General features: G+C 37.6%; 1 protein-coding gene across 1 annotated transcript; it reads left to right on the top strand.

Moving 5' to 3' along the window:
• Positions 1-3,250: 3,250 nt before the first annotated feature.
• On the top strand, positions 3,251-13,475 carry LOC110901512 (glutamic acid-rich protein-like). The gene is made up of 5 exons (XM_022148336.1): positions 3,251-3,500; positions 3,858-4,336; positions 4,474-4,600; positions 4,690-4,979; positions 13,341-13,475. The coding sequence occupies exons 1-5, from the start codon at positions 3,251-3,253 to the stop codon at positions 13,473-13,475; spliced, it is 1,281 nt and encodes a 426-aa protein (XP_022004028.1).
• The last annotated feature ends 381 nt before the right edge of the window (positions 13,476-13,856 follow it).

The following is a 13,856-nucleotide window of genomic DNA, read 5'->3' as shown; positions in this document are numbered from 1 at the left end:
TTAGGGGGAGAAAGTTTATAGAAAATACAAAAACATGATAAAATTTCAAAAATGCAAAAACATTGAAAAATAAAAAAAATGAGTTTAGTTGTGAAAAAGAGGAAATGATAGTACATCAGTGGACTATCACAACATGCTAAAGAAATGGAAAGTCAAAATGATTTTAAACAAGTCTTATTGATGATGTGCCAGTAGAGTTCACACAAATAGTAGATTGTATTCGAGATATAAACCTAAATATCAATACTTTCTTATCCCGTGGGGAACATCTCTCGGATATATGGGTAACCCCCGAAATCTTGTTTGAGAGATTGCCTGATTCTGAGATACTAGGTCTTTATACTATTTGATATCTGGGGTATTATACCTGGTCTTCTGATATTGCGGAAGCAATGGCCTAGACCTCGTATAATACTTTATGCGCTTTTAAAGCTTACCCTCTGCATAAAAATTGACCAAATATCGAAAGATACAAATCAATTGTAGTTGAAGAAAAGATTCCCTGAAGGGAACACACCTAAAGTCGAGCCTTCATCTCTTTGATTGAACGGTAGTTCATACCTGAGCTCTCAAGGTCTCGCACTAACCCAGATTCAGATATCAGATTGGTATACTCACCTGTAAGATTGAATCTAGGGAATTTTGGTATGGGAGTATATTCTGAGGTGGGACACGCAAATAAGTTTAAGTCTTTAAAACACTAATTCGTATCTCACATCGATTGAAACTTGTGTAGAGGTTTAAGTGGACAACAATACTGACAATCAGAAGTGAATTGTTTAAGATTTAAAGTTAAATCAAGATCAACGGTGTTAGTGATAAGTCTCAAAAACTGATATTATCCTCGTACGCAAACTCATAAAAAGATGTCTGTAAATATGTTTGTACAGTTTCATATTTCTTAAATTCAAAAAGATTTCCTGTTTGTTTAGCAAAATGTTGAAAAATCCAAAAAGATTTGATACTTCATCTTATTTTCGACAACAGACGTTGGGAATCTGATGATCAAAGTCTCACAGTGCTAAACAAGTTGGATCATTTGGGTTGGATAAGAAAAGTTTGAGAAATATGTTGGTAATTGCTCAAAATGTTTAAAAGTTCATTAAATTGAATTTAAAATGTTTCAAAATATCAGCGAGATCATAATTTGGTCAACCATGGTCATTAACTTGGACTTGGCAGGCTAAACAGTTGACCAGGGTCATTAAGTTGGACTTGGTTAACTGAGTGTGTCGGTAAATATTTAAAAAATAAAAATAAAAATAATAAATTTGAAAATTTGAAAAAATAATAATAAAGTTCACACGAGGTGCTAACTCGTGCGAACTAGCCAATCAGTGTCAAACAAGGCCAGATCGCACAAACTCACCAAACCGCTTCAAGTTTCAACTCGTGCGAACTGGCCTCCTCTATATAAGGGTGAGACCAGATCGCGTGAACATGTTTTCAGTTCCCACTCCGCACCAAACACACCCTTCAAAGGCGATCTAAGCGTTCTGTGTGATATCGTTGATTTCAAGCTTTAAACTGATAATCTTGTGTTCGGATTCAGTGTATAAGTTGGTTTGCACATCTTATACCATGGGAAAGGTATTGATTGTTGGTTAATTTGAAAAAAATCACGAAATCGCATGAACTCGAACGAACCGAATCTTTGAACCTAGATCTAGGGTTATATAATGGATTAAAATGAATAAAAAACACATCAGTGTACTTGGAATTTGTTATAGAACAGATCTAGGGTTTTAATTTCATGATAAAAAAATTTTTTAAACACAACTGTAAATTCAATGTTCATCGATGAGTTTCAAACGAGGTGATGATGTGAATGATTTCAAACGAAGAGACGATGTCCCTGATTTCTTGACCAAACCGCACGAGATGGCCAATTCGTTTGAGTTGACCAGATAGTTTGAAATTGTGTCAGTTCGTTTGAAATCCAAATCGCATGAGATGGCCAACTCGTTTGAATCCCACATCGTTTGAAATGGTTCAGTCCGTTTGAAATCCAAGTCGTTCGGATTAGTCAGATCGTTTGAATACCAAGTCGCATGAACTGGTCAGATCGTATGAGACCAGATCGTGTGAATGTTGGTTTATTTTTAAATAAGTGCAAAATTGTTTAACTTGTGTTTCTATTTTGTGTTTCAGGCATCGAACATGGAATTTGAACCATCACACAATATTTGTTGTGTGTATGATGAAACTTTACCAAAGATGGTTGTATTCAAGGAGATTTTGCCGTTTATGAAGCGTTTACTGATTCAAAAGGCATTAACGGATCAGCACAAAGTCTTCAAATCTCATGTTGCTCATTTCTGGAAAAATGCTTAATACGATGACGTGAATGATGTGATTAATTCAAGCGTTAGCATAGATGGTGAAGATAAAGAAATCAATATCACTGAACAGCTTGTACGTGAAGTTTTAGAGTTTCCAGATGATGAAAATTCGCCAACAGGGTTTCCAGAAAGAATAGTCAAAGGTTGTATGCTGAGAATGGGGTATAATGGTCCGTTAGAACAAAGCAAATTATCTGAAAGCTTGTTTTATGAAGCCATACAAGTTCTTTATTCATTCAGTGATTCATGCGCTTAGTCACAGAAAAGGTGGTTACGATGTGATGAAAGATTATCAGATGTGTATAGTGACAGCATTGGTGTTGAACAAGAAATACAATTTTTCAAGAATCATTTTTCACTACATGAAAGATAATATTACCTCTGGTAGTAAAAGTTGGGTGTATCCGAGGTTTGTGCAGATGATGCTAGATCATGCCTATCCGAATTTGGTGAAAGACGAAGAAAATGATCTTATGTTGTTACATCACATGGATAATGAAATGTTAATCAAATTATCCAAGTATACCAAGAATTGGCCAGAACCAAAGAAAATAGAGTTTTTTGGATTCATCAAAGATGAAAAGTATGAAGATCCAGATCCAGTAAATCATGTAAAGTGGAGGAATGATGCAGAGATGAAAGAAAAAAGTGCAACTGATGAAATAACGAAGTTAGAAAAGTTCAATGAAACTCGAAATGATTGGTATACAAAAGAAGTAAAAGAAAAGAAGAAAGGTGGAAAGAGAACTCCGAAAGCTCAAACTGAAGAAGGATCATCTTCTCAACCGTAGAAGAAACGCAAAAAGAAAGCGATTGAAACAATACTAGTTGATGAACCAGAAGTTGATGAAACAGAAGCTAACGTTGAAATAGACCATGATCAGTTATCTCCTGAAACTGAGCGTTTGATGAGAGATATTGATGATACTTTAGAAACTGAGAAAGCTGCTAGTAAGAAAGTAGTTGGTGATGAAGAGAAGAGTTTATCTGGTTCAGAAGATGAGGTTGATGCTAAAGTTGATAAATGGATCAAAGAAAACTATGATCCAAGAGATATAGAAACACAAAAGAAGAGAAAGAGAAGTTCGAGTGACGATGATGATGAAACTTATGTTCCACCAGAGGATGTTCAGGTTGTTACACCACCATCTTCGGGAGGTAGAAAGAAATCTACATCTAGAAAACGTGTTCAATCTCCAGCAGTGAGAAAGTTAAAAATCAAGCTAAAAACAAAACCTATCCAAGAACCACAATCTAAACCACCATCACCACCACCACAAAATAAACCACCATCACCACCACCACAAAATAAACCACCATCACCACCACCACAACAACCACTACCTGATCCTTTACAATCACCACAATCATCACCACAACATCGTATTTCATCACCTATTCATATTCAATCACCTATAACTTCACCACACATCCTACAAACACCACCAACCACACAACCACCAGTTCATACTAATCCTAGATCGTCGGGTTTTGATAATTTTCCACCTATTCCAGATAGTACAGTTCTTGAAGGACTTTGTGATTTTAGCTTTGTAAATGATGAGCTTGTGAAGAAGTTGCAAAAGAAAGTGGATGATGTGTTAGTTGAGAAAAAGAAGTTAAAAGAACGTGTCAAGTCTGTTGAAGCTGAAAATTCATCTTTGTTGAAAAAGGTTGAAGCTGATCAAGCCGACATAGATATTCTGAAAGTTCGAATAGCTGAATTGGAAGAAGAAAAAGCTCGAAGGGATGAGCAGAATGAATACTTTAAGTTGAAAAATAAAGAATTGGAAGCCAAGAACGCTAAGAAAGAACATGAAGATTATATGTTAAAGAAAGTGATTGAAGATTTGATTGGCAATCCAATAGAACAAAGATTTGAAGAGATTGAACTTGAAGAAGTAAGAGCAAAACGTGAAGCTGAAATAGAAGCTGGAATGAAAGATAAGGGTAAAGGTGTTCCAGTCGAAGCTGAGGTTCAAGTGACTGAAAGGGCAATTGTTGTGTCTTAACCTACAAAAGTTCTAGATCCTTGTCCGATAACTTCAGTATCTGGTGAGATTGACGATGATGAAGAAGATGAGGATGATAATCTGAAAGATGATGCAGATGAAGTATATTATGTGCATAGGATGATGATGATGGAAATGATGATGATGATCAAGGTACTTCGGGTATCAAAGTGACTGAAGCGTCAAATGAAGAGAATATTGATGATTATCTTCAAGATGATGCAAATGAAGAATCAGAAAAAGCAGGTGGAGGGGGGAGCATGGTGATTCTGTAAAAAATGATGTGAATGTTGATCAAAGTACAAAGTTAATTCTACGTCTTGAACATGATGTAGAAGAAGGTGAAATCTTGCATACTTATACAAGAGCTGAGATTGTAAAAATGATGGTTATTGAAGACAATGAGTTTAACTTTGATTTTGAAGAGGAGTTAAACAAGTTTGATATCAATCAGCAACCAGAATATCAGTACAAGTACGTTGAAGATGCTGATAACTGTGATAAAGTGGAAGTAGAAGACTGGAGTGATGAAGATCAGTCTAAAAATGTTAATGTTGATACTTCTAGCTATCCAACTCTGGCTGAGTTTTTCAGTCAAGCAAATGAGGATGAGCAGAGAAGAAAAGTAGCTGAAAGTGTTAAGTGTTGGTGCATCCGTCTGTCGTCTTCGTCTTATATCGAGTCTCGGTTTACTACACTTGAAGCTGAAAGTTTGAAGCTGAAAGTTTGAAGCTGGAAGTTTGAAGCAGCTGAAAGTTTGAAGAAGCTGAAAGTTTGAAGTAGGGGTTTAGTTTGAAATGACCTATCCGTTTGAAGAGTTTCAAACGGAAGGGTCTCTACCTATATATAGTGCTCAAACTTTCACCATTTATAACTTTCCGACTTGTGCAACGATGTGCTGCCGAAGTGTTGTCAGGTTGTAAAACGTTACGAAATCAATCATACAACAGTTTAAAGAGTAAATCTAGCTGAATTGAACTCTACATGTCTGTTTCTGCCTTATATTTAGAGATAAACTCTTCTGATCGACTCGTTCGGGTCAGAAATCGATCCTACAAGTGGTATCAGAGCTCAGGAAGAAGAGTTCTATACAATTCAGCTGCGATTTCTGTTTCTACACCTTTCTTTTTCAAAAATTACAAGTTTTCACGGTTGAAATCTGTCACACCCTGCTAGTAGCGGAAGCGTATTGTGTGTGACGTAAGAAAGGTAATCATTGCATCCAAATGTATTAACAACATGAACCAACAACGATGCCGTAGATATATAGTTTTCAACAAAAGATTACAAGTTTTCAACAACGTTTGACATAGCATAGTTCTAAGTTATTTACACATAACAAAAGATAGCTTTTGACATAAAACATAGTGAGGTTTTGTCCCCTATATACCCATACGAAGTTGGGATATCAAAGACAAACCCTCCAAAAGTGGCCATCGTTGTCATTGGTTTTCCCGAATCCCATAGTGAGTCACCGGCTCAAGACCTGTTTCCTGAAATACATGTAGTTTTAAAAAGTCAACAAAAAGTTGAGCGAGTTCATGCAGTATATGTTCTCATGTGAAATCTCATAAATGTTATCTTGTAATCATGGTATGTTCTGATTCATTCTTGGAGTCTGTTAAGGATCTATCAGTGGGTAGCGAGCCCCCTGACATAATGCACCATAAGCAAATAACCAAACCGAGAACACTTTGTCATCATTGGGATCACAAAAGCACTCCAGGGTATACCAACCAGGAGTGGGGCGTGCCTTAAGCCCAATAGATCTACACCTTTTGCACCTTGGTCACTAAGTGATTAATGGTTACTAATGTCATCATCCTACTTACGCACATTGATCATGTTATCTTCTACTCCGTAACTAACATACCAACAGTTTTAGCATGTATTTCCCCTCGATCTTTTTGAAAACAAAACATTGAAAACAGTGAAAGGAGGGACATGAACTCACAAGTTTGCGTTCTTGTGTTATGATATCGAAGTGAGCGTCCGTATGTGTCAATAACCTACATGTGTACCGATCTCGTTAGACACTAGGTCTTTCGGACCTCGTACAAGTTGTTCATCTTGAATTCTTTATTATGTTCTCATTTGTTATCTTTGGAACAACTTTGTATTTTAGAGCGTTGATAGTTTACTCGCTCGATTGTTATGTGTATACATTTATTCCATTCGTATTGAGTTCATAAGCGTATTCATGTATTCTATGTGTATTGACTTATGTGTGATCGGCTTCGTTCTTCACACGTCCTCGTGCAGTGCACGCATGCCATTGAGCCTTTGCTCATGTCATTGGGCCGAGCCCATGTCATTGGGCCGAGCCCATGTCATTGGGCCGAGCCCATATCATCTATGTTATCATATCTAACCCATGTTTTAATGTTATTGGGCCGAGCCCATGTCATTGGGCCGAGCCCATGTTATCTATGTTATTGGGCCTAACCCATGTTTTATTGTTATTGGGCCGAGCCCATGTTATATTGCCATTGGGCCCTAGCCCATGTATTAAGGAATTTGGGCCTAGCCCATTACTAACTTTGATAGGCCCAATTCTAACTTTATGAGTCCATTAACATAATCTTGCAATTTTTACCAAAATGTTACCAAGTAGCAAACTTTAAATACGTTCATTTTTCCTGTAAAAAATACTTGGTAATTTTATAGTTTTCGACTTTCCGGATTCTTGTTATAGGTCACTTACATATGTGCTCGTTTAAACGTCCAAAATATGTTATTTTAGACTCGACTTTGCAGTAACTTGTTTACGGTGTCGATACGCCCAAATTGTCGTCATCAAGTGTTATGTATTTCCATTTCGGCCATTTTATTTAATTGTCCGATTTTACTAGCATTTCTTGGACCATGTAGGAACATATTTGTGTATTTATTTTGATCGCCCTATAGGTATCTAATACATACGCATATATAGCACATATACACATATTTGATATGTCACAAAATATATAATTTTTCTTACCAAAAATTATACTCACACACTGTTATATTTTTACCCATTTATTTTTGTAAAAATATAAGTTTAAATTCATAAGAACTTCTTGAATATCTAAACCTTAAATATTCCCATCAAAGTTTCCATGATGACGTTTAAGACCACTAATTGCGTTTAACATTGTTAATCACCCTTTAATCCTCTCTTTAATCGCGATTAGATTTTTAGAAAAATTCACCATAGTTTCCCCTAAACTATGACGTTTCCCACGTTACAAAAACGCGTTTAAATCAATAATCAATTTCCAAACATCACTAAACTTATATTTACATCACTAATCATACTTATTCCTTCAAAGATTCTCATCAGCATTATTTTGCTTAAACTTTCAAGTCTTCAAAGTTAACCATTTATTAAGTTAATTACATACATAAACTTGATTATAAATTGTTTTTCACTTTTAAAGATTCCCACACCTTTATGCAGAAATTTCCAAGAATTTTACATAACACTTTTGATAATTAATATCACATAAACTTATTTTATGTTAAAAATCAAGTTCATTTGTGTTGTAAAAAGCCTTGTCGCATAATTATTCTTGGTTTAATCTTTCAAGAATCACTTAATCAAGTTTATATACAAATACTCATAACCTTTGAAGTTGATGATCTTGTGTGATTTAAACATACACATGTTTAAATCACATTTTTATGTGTAACATGGCTAGATTATCACTAATCTAAAATACTACTTGATATAATTCACAAGATCATCATAAATCTAAGCTTTAACTCACTAATATTAACATGATTAACATAATAATCATAATCATACAAACAAGTAAACACAAATATACTAAATAAACACATAATATAGTTATATTTAGTGTTCATTAACTTTGAGATTAGGGTTTTAGTTTATGTTCATCTTTTATATCAAGATAATCAACTTGTACAATAATAATTTATTAGTAATAAGAATCATAAATATGGTGTTTAGTAGGCTTACAAAGTGCACAAGCTAGATTAGATAATAAGAAGAAAGATAAGCTCTAAAGATGCTCCTAGTGAAGCTCCATGTTTAAACCATGTTGAGATGTTCTTAGAAGGTCTTAAAATGGCTAATTTTAGTGTGAAATGTGGTGTTTAATGGTGGTGTTTGGGGCTGTTGTTGCTGCCGTGAATAATGAGGGGAAGGAGAAGTGTTTGGTTGTTGATTTTGTAAGATAAGAATGAAGAAAAGTGTAGGTTATGATGTAAGTAAGGTGTTGTAATTTCTTTTCAACAACAACTTCCTTGAGGCCATGCTTCTAGCTTCTCATTTTCAAACAAAATCAAAGTGGTGGGGTCCCCCATGGTTTACGTAAATAACATGGGGGAAAAGATGTTTATTTATTTATTTTTTTTAAAGTTACAAATTATAAGATATTTTGGTCACTAAGTTAATTATAGTGATTAGGGTTTAAAGTACACCATTAGTGGGGTAACTAGGGAATGGAACATTAATTATCATTAACTAGTTCACTAGACTAGTTAAAATAGTGTTTAACTAGTTTAAACGGTTCCCGGTTAAGCGCCGGTTCACCTACGATGCTTTTGTGTCGTACCGATATGGATTTTCCGTAAGTTGTTTTCTTGCATCCGAAGGTTGTATGAAGTGATTCCGAGTCCCAAATTTAGATTAACTAGCTCGCTAGATTCTTCGTTTGCTTATTTGGTGACCAAAAATGTCGCCTACTAGTTCGTCGAGTCGCTAACGGACTAGTTTAGTGCATAGCGACGTAATGCCGGAAACTTGTGATTATGAACATTCCGTTGATATCATCTTATTGTTTTAGTATATTTTTCATCAATTGACATTATTCCGAAGTCCCGGAAATGCTTTGTTATAGGTTCGGACGCGTTAAAAATGCTATATTTTCAGCCAAAACGGGCATTTTTGCAATTAGGGCGTTATACCGGAAAGTCTTGTTTCTTTGCAAGACGTGTTTTCATAATAATGTTTTCTTATATAAATGGACTCAGTTATGTTATCCGAGTGTCGTTTTTTCAGTGGTTCGGTCTGATTTCACGGTTTGCTGGCATGAATAGTGTAACCGTGAATAGTGCACGCAACACTTTCGACCAACACTTTTAGGACATTGTTTGTTTGGTTTCGCTTTACGACTAAAACCAACATATGTTTTAGATTTGTTTTCTTGTCCTAAGGCTGTTATTCAGTATACGACACAGTTATGTAATTAAATTACGCTAAATGCATGAGATTTAGAAATATAAATAGTGATTAGATTGTACGGAATTACCAGTTATTTGCCAGTTGTTACATTCTCCCCCTGTTAAAAATAATTTCGTCCCGAAATTCAAGTTGAGCCATCCTTTGCAGGAGTCTTCTTAAACAGGTGGGGATATTTTGCCTTAATCTGATCTTCACGTTCCCATGTGTACTCGGGTCCGTGACGTGAATTCCAGCGGACCTTGACTAGTTCGATATTACTTCTCCTTGTCTTGTGGACTTTCCTGTCCATAACCTCGACGGGTTCTTCGGTAAACTGGAGCGTGTCGTCTACATGAATTTCATCCGCTGGGATGATAACTGTCTCAACAGTCGGACTTTTCTTGAGATTCGACACATGAAATGTGTCGTGTACGTTACTGAGTTCTTCTGGCAGTTTCAACTAGTAGGCGACGGTACCAATCTTTTCTAGAATCACAAATGGCCCAATGTATCTCGGGTTCAGCTTTCCGCGTTTCCCGAATCTATCTACGCCTTTCCAAGGCGAGACTTTCAGTAAGACTTTGTCTCCGACCTCGAAGGATAATGGTTTGCGTCTTCTGTCTGCGTAGCTCTTTTGTCTGTCACGAGCCGCTTTGATACGGTCTCGTATCTTTGCTATCTTGTCAGTAGTCTCTTGGACTAGTTCAGGGCCAACGAGTTGTTTGTCTCCGACTTCCGCCCAACACAACGGTGATCGGCACTTCCGTCCATATAGTGCTTCGAATGGGGCGGCTTTAATGCTTGTGTGATAACTGTTATTATATGAGAACTCTACCAGCGGTAAATGTTTATCCCAGTTTCCGCCCAAATCCATCACACAGGCACGAAGCATATCTTCTAGAGTTTGGATGGTTCGTTCGCTTTGACCATCGGTCTGCGGATGGAATGCCGTGCTTAGATCCAAACGAGGCTTGAAAGATTGCCAAATCCTTGACACAAAGCGACCATCACGATCCGAGATTATTGAAGTAGGCACTCCATGACGTGCTATTATCTCTTTGAGGTAGATTTCAGCTAACTTCGTGGTATTGTCTTTTTCACGAATAGGTAGGAAGTGAGCCGACTTGGTTAATCAATCAACGATAACCCATATCATGTCATGACCTCGAGAGGTCCGTGGGAGTCCTGTAACGAAATCCATTGGTATCTGCTCCCATTTCCAACCAGGAATCACGGGTTATTGTAATAACCCAGATGGCTTTTGATATTCGGCCTTGACCTTTGCACAAGTTAGGAAATTCCCAACGTAGATCCCAATATCTTTCTTGAGTTTAGGCCACCAATAATATTCTCTCAGATCCTGATACATCTTATCAGATCCTGGGTGTATTGAATATCTGGACTTGTGTGCTTCATCCAGCACTAAGTCTCATAAGCCACCAAAATAGGGAATCCAGATCTTTCCTCCGAAATATAAAGTGCCATCCTTATTTGTTTCCATGTGTTTCCTTGCTCCTCGCAAGTATTCTGCTCGTATATTTCCTGGTTTTAGGGCTTCCCGTTGTGCGTCGCGCACTCGAGTTGTAAAGTTTGTCTGGATTGTCAACTCTAAAGCCCGTACTCGTAATGTTCTAACTCGTTCCTTCCGGCTCAAAGCATCCGCTACGACGTTTGCTTTCCCCGGATGGTATCTGATTTCGTAGTCACAGTCGTTCAACAATTCCATCCATCGTCGCTGGCGCATGTTTAATTCTTTTTGAGTTAATATGTGTTGAAGACTTCTATGATCAGTGAATATGGTACACTTAGTACCATAGAGATAGTGACGCCAAATCTTTAAAGCGAATACCACAACGCCCAACTCTAGGTCGTTAGTGGTATAGTTCTTTTCATGAACTTTTAACTGCCGCGATGCGTACGCGATGACTTTTTCACGTTGCATTAACACGCAACCCAAGCCTTGACGCGATGCATCACAGTACACCACGAAGTCATAGGTGCCGTCAGGGAGTGATAAGATTGGCGCTTGGCATAGTTTATCTTTGAGCGTTTGGAATGCCATTTCCTGTTTTTCACCCCAATGGAACTTTCTATCCTTATGAGTGAGCGAGGTTAGCGGTTGAGCCATTTTAGAAAAATTCTCTATGAATCTCCGATAGTACCCCGCTAAACCTATAAATTGTCTTACTTCCGTTGGGGTCCTTGGAGTGTTCCAGCTCTTTATGGCTTCTATCTTAGTAGGATCAACATGTATCCCGTTCTCGTTCACCACATGACTGAGAAATTGTACTTCACGAATCCAAAATTCACATTTTGAGAACTTGGCGTACAATTGTTCCTTCTTAAGTAACTCCAGAATAGTTCTCAAGTGTTGCTCGTGTTCCGCCTCTATTCGTGAGTATATTAAAATATCATCAATGAATACGATCACGAACTTGTCCAGGTATGGTTTACATACCCGATTCATCAAGTCCATGAATACGGCGGGAGCGTTCGTTAAGCCGAAAGGCATAACAAGGAACTCATAATGCCCATAGCAAGTCCTAAACACTATCTTGGGAATGCTTTCCTCTTGTATCCTCAGCTGATGGTATCTGGATCTTAGATCGATCTTGGAGTAGAATCTGGAACCTTGCAACTGACCGAACAACTCGTCGATCCTCGGTAGAGGATACCGATTTTTGATAGTCAGCTTGTTTAATTCTCTGTAATCGATGCACATTCGAAAGGTTCCGTCCTTCTTCTTGACAAATAGCACTGGAGCTCCCCAAGGTGAGAAACTCGGTCTAATGAATCCCTTGTCAAGTAACTCCTGAAGCTGAGTAGATAATTCCTGCATCTCCGAGGGCGCTAGTCTATAAGGAGCTTTCGCCACCGGTGCCGCACTTGGCACTAGATCGATACGAAATTCCACCTATCGTTGTGGCGGCAGTCCTGGCAAGTCTTCTGGAAAGACTTCGAGATATTCCCTTACCACAGGGATGTCTTCCACCTTGATCTCCTCGGCCTTCTTGTCAACGACATGAGCAAGGAAGGCGATGCACCCTTTTCTCAAACATTTTTGAGCCTTCATGCAACTAATGATTCGTAGTGGCATGTCTTGTTTTTCCCCATGTACTAACAAATGTGCTCCATCGGGAAAGGGATGCGAATGATCTTCTCGTGACATGTGTTTTCGGCTCGATTGTTGGATAACTAGTCTATTTTTAATACTATGTCGTAATAACCCAATTGAATGAGTGAAAGGTCGATATTGGACTTTCGTGCTCCAAGCTTGAGTGGGCATCCTTTAATGTCTTCTCCCGACTCAACTAATTTACCGTTGGCCAATACTATGAATTAGAGAACGTCTAGCTTACTTGACTCTAAACCAAGTATATTTTGAATTCTAGGGGGATGAAACTAATACCGACACCAGTATCAGACAAAATGGATGTAATGGGTTGGTTGATAGGAAACATATTAGTGACCCTTAATGACTTCATATGAGTCTGCTAATTTCCCATTAGCTACTTGATTGAGTAAGACATGTCTAACCTAGATGACTCTAACTCGTGTATATGCTTACTATCTAAAGACACTAAGTTAAGCCAATGTTGATATCCAAAGAATTGATACATTCTAGTTGTAAAGTAGAACGTACCCATGGCAACATTGGGACTTTTGTGGAGTATTCATAGTTATACTCATACACACACTCATTCACTTGCTTGATTCGTCCTTAGACATCCATGATTGTAGTGATCTCTTTGCCACAGTTAAAATCTCCTGGTTCTTTCTTAAGTATATCTAACTCATTATTTTTCATTTTGTGCTCAGTCTCCCCACACTGTTACTCTTGGCACTTTTACAAATGCCCTCATGGTGAGAGTTTCACTTATCTCACTCAGAATTTTTGGCAACTTATTAGCGTACTCCTTGATGCCAGCTTCATATTTCAGGGCTAAAGCCTAAATGTAACACTCAGCATGTTTGGATTCGGGTGTTATATAGTATGCAACAATCTCTTAGAGATCGTAGAGGCGTCAGGGGGTAAACAACTACGTTCGCTCTAATCATAATCGAGTTCTAGAGTTCGGTTCCCAACCTTGGAATTTTTCTGCTAGCGAGCATTACTCTTCTCGCATAAGATCCTTGAGTTCTTCCCATGAAAACCTCGTTGCTGTATTACTCCCTAAAGTTTGCACTTGGAGATTCCACCAAGTTATCGTCTCCCTCAACAGATGACTATTCATTTACCAAATCGTTTACTTAAAAGTACATTTACTAGCACGGCTAACTAGTTTCATTGTCTTTATTTAGCGGACATAACTTACCGCACCTCTCGTACCGATG

Source organism: Helianthus annuus, chromosome 13 (genome assembly GCF_002127325.2).
Source record: "Helianthus annuus cultivar XRQ/B chromosome 13, HanXRQr2.0-SUNRISE, whole genome shotgun sequence".
NCBI classification, from domain to species: Eukaryota; Viridiplantae; Streptophyta; class Magnoliopsida; order Asterales; family Asteraceae; genus Helianthus; species Helianthus annuus.
The sequence above is the reverse complement of the archived record's forward strand: the minus strand, read 5'-3'. Positions and strand labels throughout refer to the sequence as shown.